General features: G+C 40.7%; 3 protein-coding genes across 4 annotated transcripts in view; all 3 read right to left on the bottom strand.

The window, feature by feature from the left end:
• Positions 1 to 10777, bottom strand: part of kmt2ba (lysine (K)-specific methyltransferase 2Ba) — a 30428-nt gene extending 19651 nt beyond the window's left edge. The window contains exons 1-8 of the mRNA XM_041955951.1: positions 10444 to 10777; positions 6400 to 7939; positions 5863 to 6032; positions 5066 to 5149; positions 4415 to 4571; positions 1928 to 2198; positions 944 to 1005; positions 569 to 814 (exon numbers count right to left, since the gene is read on the bottom strand). Of these exons, the coding sequence (XP_041811885.1) occupies positions 569 to 814; positions 944 to 1005; positions 1928 to 2198; positions 4415 to 4571; positions 5066 to 5149; positions 5863 to 6032; positions 6400 to 7939; positions 10444 to 10746 (2833 nt within the window). The 5' untranslated portion in view covers positions 10747 to 10777. The remainder of the gene's footprint in view (positions 1 to 568; positions 815 to 943; positions 1006 to 1927; positions 2199 to 4414; positions 4572 to 5065; positions 5150 to 5862; positions 6033 to 6399; positions 7940 to 10443) is intronic.
• Positions 10778 to 11402: 625 nt separating this feature from the next.
• LOC121619819 (oocyte zinc finger protein XlCOF6-like) lies at positions 11403 to 15018 on the bottom strand. 2 transcript variants are annotated; one of them, XM_041955740.1, is made up of 5 exons: positions 14999 to 15018; positions 14320 to 14455; positions 14035 to 14150; positions 12755 to 12898; positions 11403 to 12666 (listed from the first exon to the last, which is right to left on the bottom strand). In XM_041955740.1, the coding sequence occupies exons 1-5, from the start codon at positions 15008 to 15010 to the stop codon at positions 11980 to 11982; spliced, it is 1095 nt and encodes a 364-aa protein (XP_041811674.1). In that variant the 5' UTR covers positions 15011 to 15018; the 3' UTR covers positions 11403 to 11979. The 2 variants fall into 2 exon arrangements, with proteins under 2 accessions (XP_041811674.1, XP_041811675.1); XM_041955741.1 differs by lacking the exon at positions 14999 to 15018 and having other exon boundaries at positions 14300 to 14588.
• Positions 15019 to 15371: 353 nt separating this feature from the next.
• Positions 15372 to 19922, bottom strand: ndufv1 (NADH:ubiquinone oxidoreductase core subunit V1). Its single transcript, XM_041955623.1, has 11 exons — positions 19878 to 19922; positions 18783 to 18891; positions 18614 to 18696; positions 18271 to 18441; positions 17890 to 18073; positions 17155 to 17344; positions 16822 to 17034; positions 16307 to 16473; positions 16137 to 16218; positions 15868 to 16013; positions 15372 to 15611 (listed from the first exon to the last, which is right to left on the bottom strand). The coding sequence occupies exons 2-11, from the start codon at positions 18885 to 18887 to the stop codon at positions 15534 to 15536; spliced, it is 1419 nt and encodes a 472-aa protein (XP_041811557.1). The 5' UTR covers positions 18888 to 18891; positions 19878 to 19922; the 3' UTR covers positions 15372 to 15533.
• Between the last annotated feature and the right edge of the window lie 204 nt (positions 19923 to 20126).

Raw genomic sequence — 20126 nt, 5'->3', positions numbered from 1 at the left:
GATAAATTCACAGCCACTGTGCTTGTAACTTTCAACTTTCAACACTAATCTGACAACCAACAAAGTTAACTCATCATGCAGGGTACTATACAGCCAGTGAAAACACAAGTATAATGTCTTGTGTGACATTGTGGGAAGCTCTTTAAATCTCAGTTCAGTTTTAATTTAGATTTTTTTTTAAATCAAGTTTATTCCAGGTTTTCTTTCTGACTAAGACCTGTAGAAACTGTAGCCAAGGAAATGCTTGCATTGCAAATGGCTTTGCTAGATCATGGCGGGCTAATTTCACTAGCCTTGCTTTAGCTTGCTCCATGTTGTCATCAGCAAAAAATCTACCGAAAATGAAAATAGCTGGAACCACAGCTGGAAAATGGTACTGCTATTGCCTCCATTATTACTAATTTTGACAACTTATTTGCTCCATGTCAGGAATATAAAAGTTGTGATAATTTCTGATGCACTCCCTGCAAAGAAGCTCTGAAATTAATGTTAGAGATCTTCAAGGGGTCAAACAGTGAAATAAATACAGTGACTTTGTGTCACAAAAGCAAAACAAAGCTTTACTTACCTTGATTGCTAGCAGCAGCTACAGTTGGCTTGACTGTTTGTTTATCTGCCTTAACCTGTTCTTCTTCTTCCTCTTCATCCTCAGATTCAGACTTCAGCAGGCTACTGTAGGAGCGTGGTGTAATGTTACGCAGGGAGTGTTTCCTGACTCGAGGCACCATCGAGGAGGATCCCTCACCGGCTGCTTCAAACCCTCCATTTGCATCATCACTGCTTGACACAGAGCGCGACAACCGCCTCGCCTGGACTGAGAAAAAGGAGCCTCATGATTAATTTTGTAAACAAACCAAACATTTGGATATGTTGTTGAATTTGGTTTCTGTCAGCTTAAGAGAATTACTTGCAGAGCAGGAGAATCATCTAATTAGAGACATACCTTTCAGTGGTTTGATGATGCGCTGAATCCTTGCTTTCTCAATCCGCTCGCACTTCTTGTATCTGGGGGCAGAAGAAAATATTCAATGTAATTGCATGTCCAAGGTAAAGTGCATGTGTAGACATCTTCACTGTTCCATATGTTTTCCTGGAAATAAAAAGTATGTTCATGTTTCATATATAAAAACGCTTTACCTAGAAGTTAAACAGTATTTTAGGCACCACTTAGTCAAATATTTCTAACTCGATTTAGCACTAAACTCAGTTGTATCAGTCCAAAATGTACATGATGTAAGTACTTGCTCTTGTTTAAACACACTGGCTGGATGATTTGTGCTGCTAATCATCAAAGCGATAGTTTGAGCAGTTGGTTAACTTAGCTTAGAACAAATACTGGAAATGGGTAAATAGCTAACCTGACTTTGTCCTGACTTTTGTAAAAAAAACTGCATACCAACACCTCTAAAGCTCATTCAGTAAATGTATTGTCCTTGTTTATTCTGTGCAAAAACCTTTTTATACCTTTTTCTTCTGTGTAAAAAAAAATAACACATTTGTTACTTTTGGACAGAGCCACCAGGCCTTTATTTGGAGTAGGCCTTTATTTCTAATTGATTCTGTTCACCCAGTTAATTGAATTGCTAAACATCCATCTGTACATCAACAGAGTCATGTCAGGCATTTCACTAAAGCTTTTTTCCACAAATGATGCTAAGATACCAACAAGCTTATACATGGTTCTGCAATGAGGCATTTCTTCACTTGCTCATCTGCTCACCAAAAGTAAATTTTCAAACAGAAAGTGGGGACAACATCAGATCTTCACGATGGTATAGATGATTTATACTGCCAGCCCCTCTTGTGGGCCTTCTGTGCCACTGTCTTTAAAGCATTTGCTAAAAACTCATCTAAATATTTCAACAGCCTATTCATCAACATGTCTCCGTAAGCGCAACAATCTGAGTTTGCAATTAGTTTAACTTACATGCAACACTGCCGCTTGGTGTTGGGCCCCCCAAACTTGGGCTTATCAAGGCAGTTGATACACTTTGCGCAGTCCTCCTCTATCAAACAGCCTTTGCAGCGTCCACAGCGCCGGGAACGGACTCCCCCAGCTGCATAACGACTCAGGATCTTCCTTTTTCTGAACTTGCGGCCCCTCCCCCTCCCCCTCCTCCTCCGCTGGATGTTTTCCTGAGAGACAACCCACTGAGCCCTGCCCTGATCAGTGATGTCATCGTCGTCATCTGCCACATCTGGGGGCAAGACACAGAGAGAATGGGTAAAAGAGGTACAAACAGCACATGTCAAACATCATTAAGTGCATTTGATGTGGGGCGACATACTGCATTTGGATGCCAGAACATCAGTCTGCAGGAGACATGACAGGTCTAACTGCAGTGATTAGAGATTCTTACTGTATATACTCATTTACTGGTCTTTTGTTCAACAAGCAAGCCTGTTTTTTACAGCTACTGTAGATACTACCGGCTGCTTGAAGTGTTGGAAACTAAGAGTCACTGTAGAATCAAGTTAGGTGACTGGACGTCTCTGACAAATCCATTGCTGGTGGAAATTCCCCTGCCTGACCTTTTTGGATTTGAGAACTGATAGCAATAGATTTGAATCTTAACTCCCTTGACATCCTCTTGCAACCCCCAGTGGTAATATTTTAAAGCCAGCAGGCAAAAAGCAACTTCAGACTGAAAATAATTACTTACATTATTTAACTGAATAATGTAGCTTGTGTAAGGATCCGTTTTCCCAGCAGCACTAAATGTGTTCATTTGTCAAACGGCACTTCCTCACCTCATACTGAGTGATGCTCACTCGACCAGTGTTGGGTATAGCTTTCCAACAGCGGTGGCTAATCTGTGTGTGACAAAAGATATTTTTGCTGGCAAATATTTTAGTTACAACTACATTGAGCTAACAAAGCAGTTTTTATTTTTGCTCAGCAGGTTAAGTTCGCCAAAAGCTTTCAAAATTGTGCTCTTTTACAGAAGAAGTTCAATTTTTTTGAGGTTGTGAGTTTAGAACTGCACAAGCTTAACTATGCCAGTTTGAAAGAATATTTTAGCTGGTGAATGTTTTCATTAATAAACTAGCAGACAAGCTTTGCCAAACAAAAATTGGTAGAAAGTCTGGACGGTCTTAAAGAAGCATTTTGGAGAAATGGGATTATAAAACAGTTAACCTACCTGACAGTGGGTTGGGGACAGTATCAAGTCAATCTATTTTATTTTACAATCAATCTTTGAAGGATGTCCAATTCTGACTATTCTAGGATGGTAGTAACTGCAACTACACAGTAGCAACAGCTGTTGCTGCACACCTTGCAATATGCTGTGAGGATGTAAGCTTCTAAACTCGCCTGTGAAGGTTTAACAACTTTATTTTAAAACCTTTTTTAGACCTTTTTAACACCACATAGAATATGAATTAATACCAGTTTCACCATCGCACAAAACAATTTCTAATGACATAATTAAATGAATTAATGTGACCCCCATAAAATGGACGGATGGATTAACTAATTGAATTCCTAAAATGAACACTTGCCCATATGAGTTCAAGGGCTTTCTTGCTACTGGTGCTATCAGTCGTGACAGTGTACAGGTAGACGTCTAATGGCGGATCGAAAAGCACAATCCACTGTAGCAACCATCTTCCTTTTTGTTAGTAAGTGTGCAACAGCCTGTCAACATTTTATAACTAACATTATTGTTTACAGCAGACAACAAAAAACATCTAAGACATTAGCAAATACAATTTAACTTTAGACTTTCTAAGACATTTTCTTTTAATTATTTGGTTTTTTTTTTTTGTTTAAAAAAACTGAATTCATGATTTTTAAGACTTCTGAAGACATGCAGATGCCTTGTACTAAACTGAGTGATTGAATCCTCTTTGGGTCCCTCCTTTGTGTTGTTTGTCACATTCTGGACATTTCAATCAGATCCTAACCAGTGAGAATGACACTGAATAAATGCATTACGCATATCTTAAATCAGCATCAATTTATTTCCTTCATGCCATCATACACCATGACTGCATTGCCTTCTTCCTGTATTTACTGGTTTACTTTGCTGGTCCAAGGGGAAATAGGACACACATTTGACTTTCCAAGCACAATGCAAACTAAATTAAGTTTACAGGCTATTTACCATTGCAAAAAATGACAGTACAAATCACATTAACTATATGGGTCATTTACATTTACAAGTCTACATTGTGGAGAAATTCCTGAAATGGCTTGGGAATGTACACACATTAAATTTGGAACTTCATTCTGATTTAACTTGTTTAGGGTGTAAAACATCACTTCCTAACTTATTAAACCTCATTTGAAATCATTGCGCATACTCAGCACAATACAAAATGCACTGAAGTGATAACCTTCTCTACTAAAGCCAAAGAGAGGTTAATTTCTGCATTCTGCTTAAAAACAACACATGCATACACACTGTACCTTCTGCTGTGGGAGAAAAGGTGATGCCCTCTCTCTCGTGAAGTGGCAGGGCGCTGAGTCTGGGAATATCATCTGGCACCATGGCACGTGGCTGCCCCAAAGCCACTGCTGCTGCCCGACAGACATGTTTGATCCTCGGACCGCCCAGCGGCTGCTCCTGCACAGAGACGCACACAAAAAAAATACTGTGAGATGTATAAATATTTGGCTGAAAACAAATTATGATGACATTATTAGTGATTTTTAAACAAAGCTCCCTATAGCATGATGTATTCCCCATGCTGAAGTGCAAATAATGACAGAACAGACAAAGAATTTGTTTGTTTGTTTTGTTACTATCTTGTATCACTCTTCAATGATTGTTGTGTAATTTTTGTAATTCAAAAAGAGCTCCACAAGTAAAACTGGACTTTACTTCATCCATTTCCTGTTATGTGGATATACAGTAGCAGCGGACTCTGATGGCTCAACACTCTTACACTGCATTTTTAAGTGTTTTTTGTCATGAGTTACTGGACAGCAGAAAGAAGTACACAAAAGCGACACAGGTAAGAACCAAACCAAACAGATGATTACAACGAATACTGGTTGTATTGGGGACTGATGCTCGGATTTAACACGAAAATGCACATATTCAACTAAAAGTATTACCTGAGGACTGGTATCTTTGGGAGATACGCCAACTCTCCTCCTCCTCCTCCTCCTTCCACTTATTGGAACACGTGATTCTCCCAGCTATTGGTCGACAAGAAGGAAAAAAAAAGGTTTTATGTAAGAGGTGCTCCAACACCATTATGTTACTATACATTCCTAAATAAACAGCCAAGCTACTTGCAATCTGACTTGTAATGTTCAGACTAAAATAAGAAGACAAAATAAATGCCACATGCAAAATTCTACTTTTATTTGTTCACTGGATGTAGTGATTAACAGAACCCAGGGTGACATCCTTAAATGACTTGTTTCATCTGACCAATACATTCAATTCACAGTCAAAGTCAAAGTCAGCTTTACTGTCAATTCTGCAGTATGTACAAGACAGAGAATTGAAATTGTGTTACTCTCAACCTCTGTGACAAGACATAAAACATATATTTGTCTGTGTGTTGTTTTCCGGAGGGGAGGAGTTCACCTCAGCGAGAGAGTTTCCGGGCAAGTCCAGGGGGTGTACGTGTGTGCGTGTCATATGTCACAGTCATATAAAACAGAAGAGTAACAAATTCTCATTTTGAGCCCGGAAACGGCACATGTTTAGCATTTTTCCTTGAAAAATGGTGACTAATTCTACTGAGTCATCAACCTATCATTTCAGCACTAGAAATCATAGAGGCTTCTGAACTAATTAGTACAATGTGCAGTCATGTATACCATGCAGAGGAACAGATTTTAAGAATTCTTTATAGTTCTCTCTTTTCTACTTCTGCACAGATTTGATCTTGGACTTTTACCTGTGACAACTTGAGCTGCTTCTGTTGATCAATCTTGATGAGCTGGACTTTGGCTTTCTTCAGCAGGTGGAGCATCGTCTTATTTGCTCCACCGAAACCAATTCGATGGCTGGGCCCGCTGACTTCCAACGCCTCGTGGCTGTCCCCAGTCATAATTCCTGCTTCACCATCTGTACCAAACAGCGTTTGTAGAAACTCAGATGATGTACAACTAAACGGCTCATAATTGTTGGAACACCTATTGAAAACACACTTGTCGAATAAAGTTAAAAAAGCTTAAAAATTGCATGAATAAAAAATTAACCAAAGGCTGAAACCGCTGCTGACTTAAAGCCAATTTTTCCTCAGCTTAACTTGAACTCAACTGTGTAGACACATAATGAATAAAAACATTTCACTATTCCAGGAGAAATGCTGTAAAAGAAGTATGTTGTAGATAGACAGATACCAAACAAGACACAACAAACATAAAAAAACACAGCTTAAATTAAGGAGCAAGAGGGTCATAAATACACAGAAAGAAGAAACAATCCTTACCATTGTTGCCTTTATCTTCTAACGGCACATGTGAGGGAACTTCCATATCAGTGTTCACCACCACGGCTAGTTTCCTCACAACACCAGGAGAGTCCATCTCCTCCATCATGAGCTTTGACCTCCGCCTCTTCTTGACATGAGAGGTCAAACCATCACCATGATGTGTATAATTTCCATGAGTGTCTGGCTGGCCTTTCTTTTTCTCTGCCAGTTTCAAGGTCAGTTTCTTGAGGTTCTTGTAGATCTCTAGGTGGCTCGTGCCAGGACTGGGCTTTGATGAGAACTCTTTCACAGCCGATGGGCTGTCAACCATAGATATAGAGTCATTGTCTGACTGAAGAGAGTTGTCATCATAATTTGACTCAAGACATGATGGACTTGGTTTTCCGTCCTCTTTCTGCTGACTTTTCAGCCAGGATGACAGAGAACCCTTTGGAAAAGAAATCATTTCCTCGTCCAAGAATCTCTTTGGAGTTTTAATAACGCGGGAGGACCTTGCCGTCATGACAGGAGTGGAGGAGTTGTTTGAGCTCTGCTGAATTTGTTCCGAAAACGAGCTCAGCTCACCCACTGATGAAGTGATATTCGGACCCTGCAGCTGCTGCTCATTCTCATCCGCTGTAGTTGTGGCTGGAGTGGGCAATGGTACATAGGTGTAATAAACATGCCTAGTGCGATTACGAGCAATTTTTGGACGACCAATGGTTGAAACGTTTTTTAGTGGCTTTCGTCTGTGCCCAAACAAAGATCTGCGTTGTCTTTTGTGTGTTCTTTTTTCAGGGGAAACTGCAGATTTACACTCGAGCGGCATCGTTGCCTCCTCTCCACTCTGGGCACCGGCCTCAGCTCCAGCCTCTGGAGAGGTACCCATACCCTTCGACATTCTCTTTCTTTGCCGTTTGTGAAAGGATGTGATGGACAGAGCAACAGCTTGAGATGTGCGTCTGTTGTTCCCAATTTGAAAACGCCTCCTGCGTTTTACAGATCTCTGTGGCTGGGATTGGTCTGTGTCTAAGTCCTCTGATACCTCACCTCGTTCTTTGACCTTGGAAGCTTTTCCTGCACCCTTGACTTCTGCCGGAGCACGCACCAGCTTCTCTTGCTTAGTGCCACCAGCTGAGGTAGCGGCTGTTTGGCTTTGCGTGCTGCCTAAGTCTGCTGTTTTTTCTAAATTCTTGATAAAGTCAGCTGATCTTGCACTGCTCTGTCTACCTGAGGCCTGCTCGTCTGCATATCTGGCTTTTGCGGTGAGAGCTACCTGCTTGCCATGCAGTTGAATTACCACTTTCGGTACTTCTTTGAATTTTACTGGGCTGTCTTTGTCACTCTGGCCTTCTTTAGGGACCCTTGGTACGATTTTACCAATAATAGCCGGTTTAGGGGTCTTGGGTATAATTTTTCCAACGAGAGGCTTTGCTTCCAAAGAATGGTCTGAAGCTTGGTGAGACTTCTCTTGGCTGAGTAACGATGATTGAGGATGAGTGCCAGAAGTTTTCTGTGGACGAACTCTTGTGGTCCCAAATCCAGTGAAATCTTCCTCCTGGAGAAAAACACAGAAAGTAAAACCTTTAAATGGCTAAATATAGGACAAGATGTGGGCAAGTTTAAATCAAGACCTGTATGCTGTAAACCACCTGCTACACGTACATAGCCATGATACAGTTTAAATCCTAACTGACAATAGACACAAAAATAAACATCAAATAATTAATATATCTGAAATATCCAGTATTTTCAAAATATAGCGAGCTGACGTTAAAGTGGTAACAAAGAATTGCTTGCCCAGTATTACATTATTATATTGTGTGTGTGGTAATCATAATTTTCACCCAAGCCACAGCAGGTATTATGCACCTCAAACAGAAAAAAAAATTCTTAATATTTTCCTCACACACTTCTGAGTTCATAACTTGATTAGAGGTATTAGTCCTGTTGAAAATACTGTTGAGCGTTAAGGCACTGCTTTCTACTCTTACTCCAGTGTTACATCAGTATAGTGCTGAGGCACCAAATGAAGCAGATTTTGGTTTCAATCTGAGTCAAGTGTAAGAAATAACCTGACCTGTGCACCATGACTGTGCATGTGTCTAAATTTTAGTGATACATACAGCATTATTTTCCCAGTAATTAATCTGAAGTGTAGCACCCAAGCTATTGTGGAATTAAAAATAATGCACTTCACCCTAATTCTCCCCTAAAACAGTACTGTTTTAATACAGCCAAGCACTGTATTAAAAGTACATTCAAACTCCATCAGCAAAAGTTTAAACAGATCCTTTGGAGCTCACTCAGCCTCCATCATCCTCTCATTCGGGAACCTATCTACCTCAGATGCAAAGATGGCACACTACAGCTGATAAAAAGCACACTTCAACTTGACTTCCAATTACTCACGTGCATATTTATGGGTAATATAACAACCCCACAGATGTTTCAGTGATGAAATTCCCCTAATGATGTGTGTGGGGCACTAACTGACGTGTGGTCCTCCAGTAGAGCAGCACCCACAAGCTTTAGCATAGACCATGTGATTCTGTTACAGTCCACCCTAAAGGATTGCATCAGTGAAGTCCGACTGATGTCAGACACTAAAGCCCTTGCTCTGGAGATTAAATTAATATGATTAATCCAATGTGGCATTATATCATTATTAACCTCCTGTCTGGCTGGGGCTAAAAGGACACCACCTTAGAGGTAAATGATATCTATCAGACTGGCTCCTTCGCAGTGTGGCAGATTTAAGTCCTCTCCTGTTTGCTGTATAAAACTTATACCTCATTATAAATGACTTCAGCACTTACCAGTTAGAGAGCACAGCTGTGCACAGAGCATCTATAAACTTTGGTCTAGCAACGCACTTAAAGTGTATGTGGAAAAAAAAGAAAAAAAAGGTGGGCCTTAACATAATACTGTTTTAATTTTCTAACTGCATTTTTAGGCTTTGGCCAATGTTGAATATTCAACTGAAAGTAAACAAAAATGGCAGGCCATCACTCCACCACTGTCAAGATTTCAACCTCAGTGCCCCTGGACCGTCTCATACATGTCAATCAACAAGACTTGAGTTCAAGCATGACCAATCATGCATATTGCACTTTGCAATAACTCATAATTTGTGCCAAAGCCTATGCAAACAATGTAATTGTACTAGTAGAACATCTGTTGCAGCACACAGCCAATGCACAAAGAATCATTATCTTTCTTTAAAGTAAAATACAAGAAAAAAGATAAGAACAAGCTTTGATTGTTCCATAACTAACCCTTATATCAATCTCAATAATTAAGGGGAGATGTGCACAATGAGAGTGATAGTTGTTTGTAAACAAAGACGAAGCAAAATAAGGTTAAAGAAAGGTGGTGGAAAATATTTTTTTTCCTGTACATGGTCAAACATTGAGCTTTTTGCTTATAACACCTAGCTAACGTTTCTGTATCCCACGTTAAGATGACGTTCGAAACACCGAGCAGTCAGCTGACAGCTCCAACGTGGAGAGTGGGAACCCCAAGTTAGCAGTGCCGACGTTTTATTTACGACGAGATTAGCACTCTGTGGACGTCGGCACAGTGTGGTAAATTCAACTCGACAGGGAATGAGCAAAGACATGTCTCGGTTTCCACAACAAAACCCATCCACGATTGTTATCATACCGCCAAAGTTTCCGCTTAATGTTCCTCTCATGCAAACAAACTCAGCTGAACAGACACTGATGTCCGTGTACGTATAGCCCTTGCAGCTTACAGCATTGATACGGCGGCTTCAAAGCAGACAATGTCTTACTTATATCTGCAGTAGCAATCAAACTGGCAATATTCGCTCATTTGAAGTATACCCTGCTGGCAGAGGGCAAGCTACAATGCCTATTTTGGGGTTAGTGTTTGCAAGCTAAGTTACCGCTAACTAGCGTAGCTCGACGTTAGCTTAAATACTTCAGGAAGTAACAAACAAACTGTTTAAATGTCATTATTTTAAACGAGCATACTTTATACAACCCACTAACCGTATTACGACCTATTTAGCTAACATGCTATAGTTAGCGTATTCACCTCCTCACTGTTGCTGGAGTCGAATCCCACATCTCTCTGCCGGCTGTGCTTCTCCGCCACCCCGAGCAAGCGCAGCAGGGACGGATCCTCGCTCAACGCCAGGCCGATGTTGACGGGCCTTGGCCCTCCGGCAGCCAGCTCCCCGTCGTCCGTGCCCAACCTTCCGCGTCTGATACGTTTCTCCGACCGCAGCCTGCTGCGAAACGTGCACGGTCGACCCGGGAAACGAGCCCGAGCAACCGCTTGGGCGCTCAAGCCCGCGACGGTTGCGGGAGATGATAATCCGCCTCCCGATGCCGCCATTATTTACTACAACAACACGGACGGCGCGCGGGCAGAGGGTGACAGCAGCTATATGAGAAGCAAGATGGACTGCGCTGATGCAAAGGCGCGAGATAGAGCGGAATCACAGGTGCATCATGGGAAAACGAACTTCTCCGGCCCGGAGGCTCCTATTTCGCGCACTTCGCTTGTGTGGAGTAGTTTTCTAAGGTAATCAGGTATTAAATGTTTCGTGTACGAATTGAAAATTGTGAAATTCAGATGTCAAATTAGAAAAAGTAGCAATATATTAATTTAAAAACACTTAATTACAAATCCTTCCTTCAAAAGCAAAGTATTAGCAACAAAATGTAAGTATCACACATAAAACCTCAAAATTGTACTTATATATTTTACACTACTGGATAGCACATAAACACCTAGTCACTGCTTTTCAACAATAAATCTAGTAACATCTTAATATTTTGTGTGAGTACTGTACATAAGCTGTACATTATAAAAAAAATGTTGGAAACATTTATTCTTAACCTCAACAGTTTATGCATAAACTGAAAATTATCTACCCACCACTGGTTGCACAGGTAAATGCTAAGTGGACGGACCAATCACTTTTAATTTTGCTTCTCATATAGCCATTCAACACACACTCACACCAAGGGTCAGTCAAAGACACAAAGGAAATGTAAGTACTGTTTAATTCAACAATTATTTACTTTTTGGAAAGAGAAATTTACGACCATGACATTACATCATTGAAGTCCCATTGTACAGAAACCTATACCCTGACCCATTTATCTGATTTTGGGTGTTTTGGAATTACATTCACCATGTAATTGTCACAGAGTTTTCCTGAAAATAATAATACAGCTTTATACAAAACATTCCCATAATTGAGGGAGAATCAGCTAAATGCTCTACAATGAATATAAAACATTTCAGGTACAATAGAGGTAATACGGACAGCAAAAAGGCCCTTGTGACATGAGCTCTTAGTGGACATAAATCATAATTATGTAGAGATCGGTACAGAGTTTTATTCACAGGTGTAGGATGTCTTTCTAAAAGCAACTTAAAAATGGCAATCCAGAAACAACCTCCATAATTCAATTGTTGCATAAACTTGCTTCAAAAACTCTCACCCTACGATATTCACATAGAAATCTTCTACCTTTACTAAGGAGAATATGATAGAAATACTCTGACAATCATTTAACTGAATGTAGTATGATGAAGATACAGTCTTTTCCCCATATATTATCTCTGTTCTGCTCCCTCCTCTCCCTCAGTGTGGGTGTTCTGGTGGATTTGTAGGCTGCTCTCTCGTGCAAAGCTCTTTCCACAGGTGGGACAGGTGTATCCAGAACGGTGAGCTCTGGCCATGTGAGCTTTGAGTTGCTCAAGCCGAGCGTAGCTCTCATCACACTCTGTGCATGTGTGAGCCTTGCGGGGGGTAGGCCCATGCTTCTCCCTCTTATGAGCCCGCAGGGCTGCAACAGACGGAAATATGAGGTCACAATCTGCTTCCGGACAAGGGATCTTGAGCTGAGTTTGCGGCTCATTGGAGGGGCATCCCTCTGTTGTAGAGTCATCGTATCCTTTGTAATCGCCTGTTTTCTCTTCTTGTTTGATCTTCTTGTTGTCAATCATCCCTAATTGAGTTGCATACTTGGGTTTACGGCCACGTTTTTTGCCCTGGGGCTTAACATCACAGTTTAGATCACTAGCGAATCTCTCCTGGTGCTGCAGGAGCTCTTCTTCTGTCAGGAAACCACGACTACATTTGCAGCATTGGAAGGTGTTGATGTCATCGGCCACTACGGGGCACTGGGGGTGCACTGCAATGCGATGATTGCGAAGTCGTGAAGGACTGGGGAACATGGCGCCACAGTCCCTGCAGGGACATCGTCGTTCTATGCACTCATGTCGTCTGTGTTTGTTCAGCTGCAAGACATTTAATATTAATATTCAATTATTTAATCATTTGCCAAAAACAAAAAACAGGCTTACATGAAGTCTGCTGCAGCCTCACCTCAGTGAAGGTAAAGAAGTTTTTCCGGCAGTAAGAACAGCTAAAGGGCTTCTCCTCTCTGCTGTGGGTGGCCTGGTGCTGGCTGAGCTCATCAGAGGAGGAGAAGCACTTGTCACACTTGTAGCAAGTGAAGACTGTATTAGTCTGAAAAATGATGAGCAGAAAATTGGTTAAAAATATGAAATCCTAACACAACGCTTTACTCACTGCTTTTTTTTAAAAGAAGAAAAGGTGTTTCCAATCTTCAACTGAAGAAAATCTTATTTACAAACTAAATTACATCTCCATTTTCATCTAAAATTATTTTATGTACAAAAAATGTTGCAGAAAAATTGTAATAATACATTTTATTTATACACCACTTTTCTTAACAAAGTTACAAAGGGCTTCACAAAAACATAAAAACACTAATAAATATCAATAAATAACTAAAATTCTTAAAAGAGTGGGAGGGAGAGAGAGAGAGAGAGAGAGAGATTTAAAAGCAGTGATAGATTTAGCAGCCTAATCTCATCAATAAATCACTCCAGAGTTTGGGGGGCCGGACTACAAAAATGTGATTGCCCCTGAGATTGACCAGAAAGCCACCATCAGCTGATCGCAGAGGGCGTCCAGGCTCATAGGTGGTTAGTAGATCTTTGTTCCTCGAAGGATAAGAAGGATCTAGTTTTTAAAATAATTTAAATTGAAGATAAATTGAAAAATAATCACTAGAGCTGAAACAACTACTCATTTACTTCATTCTGTGAAGACGAGCTGCTTCTTGTTTTCTGTGATACTACACTACATGCATTTAGATTTTAGTATTGTTGGTCACCCCAAACAAGCTACTGAATACATTGTAACAAACAATGCTGTCACAATGCCAGAATGTTAAACTTCGATTCTCAAAACCACAACAACAAAAAAACAACAACAAAGTCCTAGATACACAGAGTAAATCTTTTTTTCTCTTCTTTTAAGTAACAACCTGCATACAATGCTGGTACAGAAGGCCATTGAACAAATACCCACACATTTGTTATAATGTAGTAATGGTTGATTGATTTTCTTATTTTTAGTTGTTGGTTTTTTTTAATCGAAATCGAAAAAGTATTTAGTATCGATACTTTTGACAACCCTAGCAACAAGCATTTCCACCGTTCTCTCATATTTTAAACACCAAGCCATGAATCAACAAAATAATGTGCAGCTTATTCATTGATGAAAAAAAAAAACACACCTATTACATGTGAATTGCAGAGTTTGTGTCCTGGCTTGAAACCTGACCTGGTACCTACCTGCTGCAGCTGCTGTTTGTACTGCTCCCGGTGACTCTTCCTCATGTGTCTCTCCTTGGCTTTGGCGTTACAGAAGGTGATGAAGCACTGAAAACACTGCAGACTCTCATGCTGATCTGCATCATAATGATATAACAAGCTGCTTGATCATTAGTTACAGCATAATTGCAGGAACAGATGGACAGAGCTGCACAGCATCAAAGCTTGTCTACTTTGGCAGTCAAAATTTGATTCACTGCATCACATCGTGTATGAACTAACTTACGCATAGAAATGTTAGCTTACAGGACTGCAGAGGGATGACCGCCGGCTCAGACTTGATCTCCGCTGATGTAGATCTCCTCTCACTCCCAACAATGACTTGCTCTATCTTTAACATTTCCATGCTGATGCTTGCAGACACTACCCCAGCCGTATGGAGCTGTGACATAGGAACACACTGTTGTTGCACATACACTGAAAATGCACCATACAAGTTGTGTTACCAGACCAAGCTAAACCGAAAATAGCAGATGACTGCAGTGGCAGGCGTAAGGCTAGCGTTAGGTTAACCCGTGTACATACGAGGAAGCGGATGTTTAGGCTAAATAACCAAACATTGGAGACTGGACTCGTTGAAAACAAAGCAAAATCGCTAAAACAAACACACGCCCAATAAAGGGTAGATGTTTTTCATTTATTCGGGCAGAAGAGTAATGAAATAAAAACAAAAAATACAGCTAACGTTAGGCCTGAGCTAGTTGCCAGAAAGGATGGAGGCAACGGACATCGGTCGACACATGCACTGCTACAACTAAGAGCGAGACTATTGTGTTTATATATTACAACGTTATTTTAAATTGTGTTGCCTTGCGCTTACTTCTGTTTTGTATTTATGCACTTTAAAGCTATATCTATGTGAGGAATCGCTATTAATTTTGACTCAAGTCTTTGTAAACAATTCAATAAAGCATCCATTTCTTACCGTGAGACACATCCACCGAAATGAAGCCGCGGTGAAAATTCTGCCCACATCACGTGATATGAGAAAGGTTGCCGAGCATTGACTTATCGCGAGATTATGACAATAAAGCTTTGTCTGCGTTGTGTAGTGGCTTTCAGTCAATTTACATAACAAAGCTTTGGAGGGTGAAACAATGCTTGGTATCATTTGGTAACTGTACTAGCATATTTATACAGTTTATTTCATAATAATAAACCATATAAAATTGAAATTACCTGTTTGAAATATATGAACACAATAATTATTGCTAGATTTCCTTTCTACAATTTTCTACACATAAAACACTTAAAAAAGACTGAGATTAAAATACTACAAAGACAAAAGTCTCTTGAAGGTTCATAGAACTTTATTCAGACAAGGCAGACACATCAATGTAAAACTTGATGATGAGGTGATCAGACGGCACATTATCGCTTAAATAATTTGTCAAGGACAAATGCACAGGGCTAAGGGTGTATGAGGCAAGAGAAGGAGTTGACAGATGTGTTGGAGCCATTCAAGCCCTGGCCTGCTTCTGCTGCTGGTATTCAGAAATTCGGCTTTCCATCACAGGCCTGAAGTGCCTGATCAATCCCTGAGAACACAGACAAGTGAATCAAAAGGATATTTGTACATTAATTTTGCTTGGACAAAAGCAACAACAGAGGCTGTGATACAACAGTACAGTACATACAGTGTAGTCAGACAGACAGTATACAATATTTCAGTGCGTCAATTCCCTGAAGAGACCTGGTAAAGGTTAAACAACTCAGTCATTTCCCAGAGATCCCTATTAATGAATTAACAACCCTGTTAGTATGTAAATGCATTATGATAGTACATGTGTTTACCTGCACTGGCCATGCTGCACCATCTCCCAGAGCACAGATAGTGTGTCCCTCAATCTGCTTACTGAGCTCCCAAATCATGTCTATCTCTGCTGGCCGTGCATTGCCTTGCACAAAACGCCACATCATCTTATTCATCCAGTCCACTCCTACAGAAACAAAGGAAAGGTTAAAAACAACGTATTTTTAAGTCTGTAAAAGGTAGAGACATGAGTGTGTAGTGTTAAGGTTGGCGCAGTCAATGCATAAAATAACAATGAGGTAGCACTTACCTTCTCTGCAGGGTGTGCACTGGCCGCAGCTCTCATGTTTGTAAAACTCAATCAGGCGGGCGATGGCTCTGATAATGTCCGTCTGCATAAACAATGCATCCACCAGTTTAACAGCTGTTTCATTATGTCTTGGTGCATTATGAATTATGCTGCAGAGGTGGCAAACTTACAGATTTGTCCATGACAATAAGTGCAGCAGTGCCCAGGCCAGTCTGAGCCTGGATGAGGCCGTCAAAGTCCATCAGCACCTCTTCACACACGTTCTTGGGAATGAGGGGTGTTGAGGAGCCACCAGGGATTACAGCTAGCAGGTTGTCCCAACCGCCACGCACTCCACCTACCAGACAGATGTTTGCTTCAATTAAGTAAAAAAACTGCATTCACTAAGGCTGTGCTTACGTTAAGCTGTCTTAATCTTTTCGATCCATATCCCCCTTAGTGCAGGAAAACACATGCAGATAAACAAATGGTGTATTTAGGGTTCCTTTCCAGCAGTTTCATTTAATTATTTACAGGGTGACTTTATCAGTTCACAAGAAAAAGCAATTTTCTTCCAATCATAAGTATTTTCTTGACACAATCCCTTTACTCTTGTCATAAAAACATGACATCTCACTCTATCCCCCAGGTTGAGGCCTATCATTAATTAAAAAATGTTTTGTCAGATGCTTAGTGTGACATGTACCTGCATGCCTCTCAATGAGGTCTTTCAGGGGGATGGACATCTCCTCCTCAACGGTGCACGGGTGGTTAACATGGCCGGAGATGTTGAAGAGCTTTGTGCCGGAGTTTCTCTCCCTGCCAAAGCCCAAAAACCACGAGCCTCCACGACGGCAGATGGTGGGCGCCACGGATACAGTCTCCACATTGGCAACAGTTGTTGGGCAACCGAACACACCTTTGAGATAGCAGCAGAAGTGAGGTGGATATTTAACAACTAGTCTTCCTTGGAAGTATTTTTTCCCTGCTTCGCAATTCATCCCACCCTTGTAAACCCTATCTGTGCTCTGGAACTCACCCACATCAGCAGGAAATGGGGGCTTCAGGCGGGGCTTCCCCTGCTTTCCCTCCAGGGACTCAATAAGAGCAGTCTCCTCTCCACAGATATATGCTCCAGCACCACGCATCACAAACACATCAAAGTCATAATCAGAACCACAGGCGTTCTTTCCAATGAGCCCAGCAGCATAGGCCTCATTGATAGCCACCTAAGAATAGATATTGGAAATATAATAGTTTGAGGATGAATGAGTACACACAATCTTGCACAATCATAAAAACAAGAAGACATCCAATGCAGCTGATCTGTTACACACAAAATATGTGGATTATTCCTTAGTCAAATTTTTGAGTCATTTCATCTGCATGTACTGGACAGAATACATCTTATAAGAATACTGACAATCAAACATGTTGCAGTATTTCTTGACACATACGGAAGTCAAACTCATTAATGATGTATTCCTTAATATCTATGAAAGGGGAAAAAATGTTGAAATGTTGTTTTCAAAGTGACTATTCAAGTCCTAACTCAAGAATTCAGAAACACTCAGCCCTTATTTTTTTTTTTAGTGATTTTATAGTGTGTATTTAGTGATTTAATAGTGAATAGTGTAAATTAAATGATACTGGAATGGTCAAATCAGTAAGGTATACGACCTGTTGAAAATTCCTTTTTCCATAATTTGATTTGGAACACTCTTGAAAAATGTCTCATCATCAAATTCATATGGCTTCATTCTGCCCATTTCACCTGTAGGTTGGACGATTCATTGTAGAACTCTCCTCTGATATAAATATAAGCAGCACGCGCCCCCATGGCCCTCCCAGCGACCAGGCAGCCCTCCACCAGCTTATGGGGGTCATTCCTCATGATTTCCCTGTCCTTACAGGTGCCAGGTTCTCCCTCATCTGCATTCACCACCAGATACTTTGGCCTGAAGCAAGAAGTTAGAACTGGGTTTAATACAGCAAATGTCATTCCCCACCCCCCTTAACTGCTGATTGCAAGATTTATTTAATTTCTGATGAATAATCAAAATACTCAATACTCAAAATGCAATTATTTTCATACGAGTATGAAAGTAATTGCAAATCAAAAAGAGAAGCTAAGTGTGTGTCTGTTTGCACTGACCTGCCATCGCTGGGCTTGTTCATGAAGCTCCACTTCATGCCTGTTGGGAAACCAGCTCCACCTCTCCCACGCAAGCCAGACACTTTGATCTCATTGAGGATCCAGTCAACCCCCTTCAAAAGGATCTCCTTAGTTTTGTACCAGTCGCCACGTTTCATTGCCCCTTTCAGCCTGAAGCGCAAATGTCCAACAAAGATTCTCAGGTCAAAAACACACAGAACTGGGATTCTTCTTTTACATTTAGTGCTCAGCACACTATTTAGCGTTGTGTGAGAGTATCAATCAAATTAATATTATGTTTTAGATTTTGCAGAGCACATGAGAGTAAGATCAGGGGTGCTACCTCCAGTCATGGCGTCCATAAAGGTTTGTAAAAATTCTGTCCTCATCTGCCAGTGGTCCAAATGTTGTTTTCTTAGGAGCACTCTGGATAAGTAAGAAAAACACATAGAACATTAACCCCTTTGCTACCATTTAAATTTCAGTTTTTTAACAAAGCATCAGCCTGGTACCTGTGCTGTGCTGTTGAATCGGGTGATTGCAGTCACTCCACCTTGGCTGACAGCAGCTGGAGCACGAGCCACCCCACTCACCACTGCTCGACTCAGGGACAGCATTTTCCTGCAGGAAAAAGAGACATGACATGACAAGAAAAGTCAAACAAAACAAATAAGAAATCACAGTTAAACCCGCATCTAATGATTATTTTCATTATCAATTCATTTGCTGGTTAATATCCTGCTGGGTCAATAAAACAAGAGCCCAATGTGGCATTGTCAAACGTTTTGTTTCTGACCAATAGTTCACAACTCAAATTTCCATATAATATTTCAGTATCCAATTATATAAAACGAAAAGAGAAAAGAAGCAGATCCTCACATTTATTTTAATTGTCCTATCAAATGTGTATAAAACATGTTAGTTTAAATCCAGAGCTGTTACAACAATCTGTTGTCATAACTGCCAAATAACTTTTTGAGACCCAATGAGCAGAATCAAAACAAGCAGAGTGAAAGCCGTTTTTTGGTTTTGTTCCAGCAGCAGTCGCATTTTATCTCAACACGATGAAAGTAACAAACACTAGATCAACTTTCATTTGATGGTGAGAACCAATAGAGACATGAATTAAATACGCTTTCACATTGGAATAGCATTGTCGGAGATCTTGTGTAACTCCATAAGAGATGTTGTTATGTCAGCGCTGTTGAGAGCGTATTAGCAACCGAAGGTGAAGGCGAGTCCTAGCAATGTTAATAATCGTGAAACTTCTGCTGTAACGTTTAAGGTCAAAACACGTGTGAAGAATTTGAGTAATTGTGGACAAATCTAAACTCTTTTGCATTCACTGAAGAGGGATATTTAGAGTACACACTGACCTCCATGCGCATACAGCTAGCTACGGCTAGCCTAGCGCTAAGAGAAATTAGCTAGCGGTTAACCTTGCAATGACAGAATAAAAGCGGCGGATTCACGACGTAGCACCAAAATCACAGACTGACAACATATGAAGGGAATCGTTAACATCTGCCGCAGCACAAGCTGCATTAAGTTCAATTAAAAACGATGAACTGTCTCATGTAAGTTAGCAAACAGTCGGTTTTTCTTACCTTCTCTACGTCCCGAGTTTATGAAATGAAGACAGGAAGTAGATGCGGACAGACCGGATGGTGTCACCAACAACAGAGGCACAGCGCTGCGGAGGCTTATTTAAAAGTTCTGGTTGCACAACATGCAGACAGACAACGAACCGCCCTCTTAGGCTTTAAGAGGAAATATTTCATAAGAACACAATCTCAGTAAAGGTCATTCTCTGTCTGTCTGTTTCTCTCTCTCTCTGTGTGTGTGTGTGTGTGTGT

Source organism: Chelmon rostratus, chromosome 16 (genome assembly GCF_017976325.1).
Source record: "Chelmon rostratus isolate fCheRos1 chromosome 16, fCheRos1.pri, whole genome shotgun sequence".
Classification (NCBI taxonomy): Eukaryota; Metazoa; Chordata; class Actinopteri; order Chaetodontiformes; family Chaetodontidae; genus Chelmon; species Chelmon rostratus.
The sequence above is the reverse complement of the archived record's forward strand: the minus strand, read 5'-3'. Positions and strand labels throughout refer to the sequence as shown.

Coding starts and splice junctions, on each gene's coding strand:
- LOC121619819 (XM_041955740.1), bottom strand. Junction 12,899..14,034: donor ACAAACAGCAGCTGCAGCAG/GTAGGTACCAGG, acceptor ATCATTTTTCAG/ACTAATACAGTCTTCACTTG. Junction 12,667..12,754: donor ACTTCTTTACCTTCACTGAG/GTGAGGCTGCAG, acceptor AATGTCTTGCAG/CTGAACAAACACAGACGACA.
- ndufv1 (XM_041955623.1), bottom strand. CDS start 18,887: ATGCTGTCCCTGAGTCGAGCAGTGGTGAGTGGGGTGGCTCGTGCTCCA. Junction 17,035..17,154: donor CCCATTTCCTGCTGATGTGG/GTGAGTTCCAGA, acceptor GCTATCTCAAAG/GTGTGTTCGGTTGCCCAACA. Junction 16,014..16,136: donor GTGCACACCCTGCAGAGAAG/GTAAGTGCTACC, acceptor TTGTTTCTGTAG/GAGTGGACTGGATGAATAAG.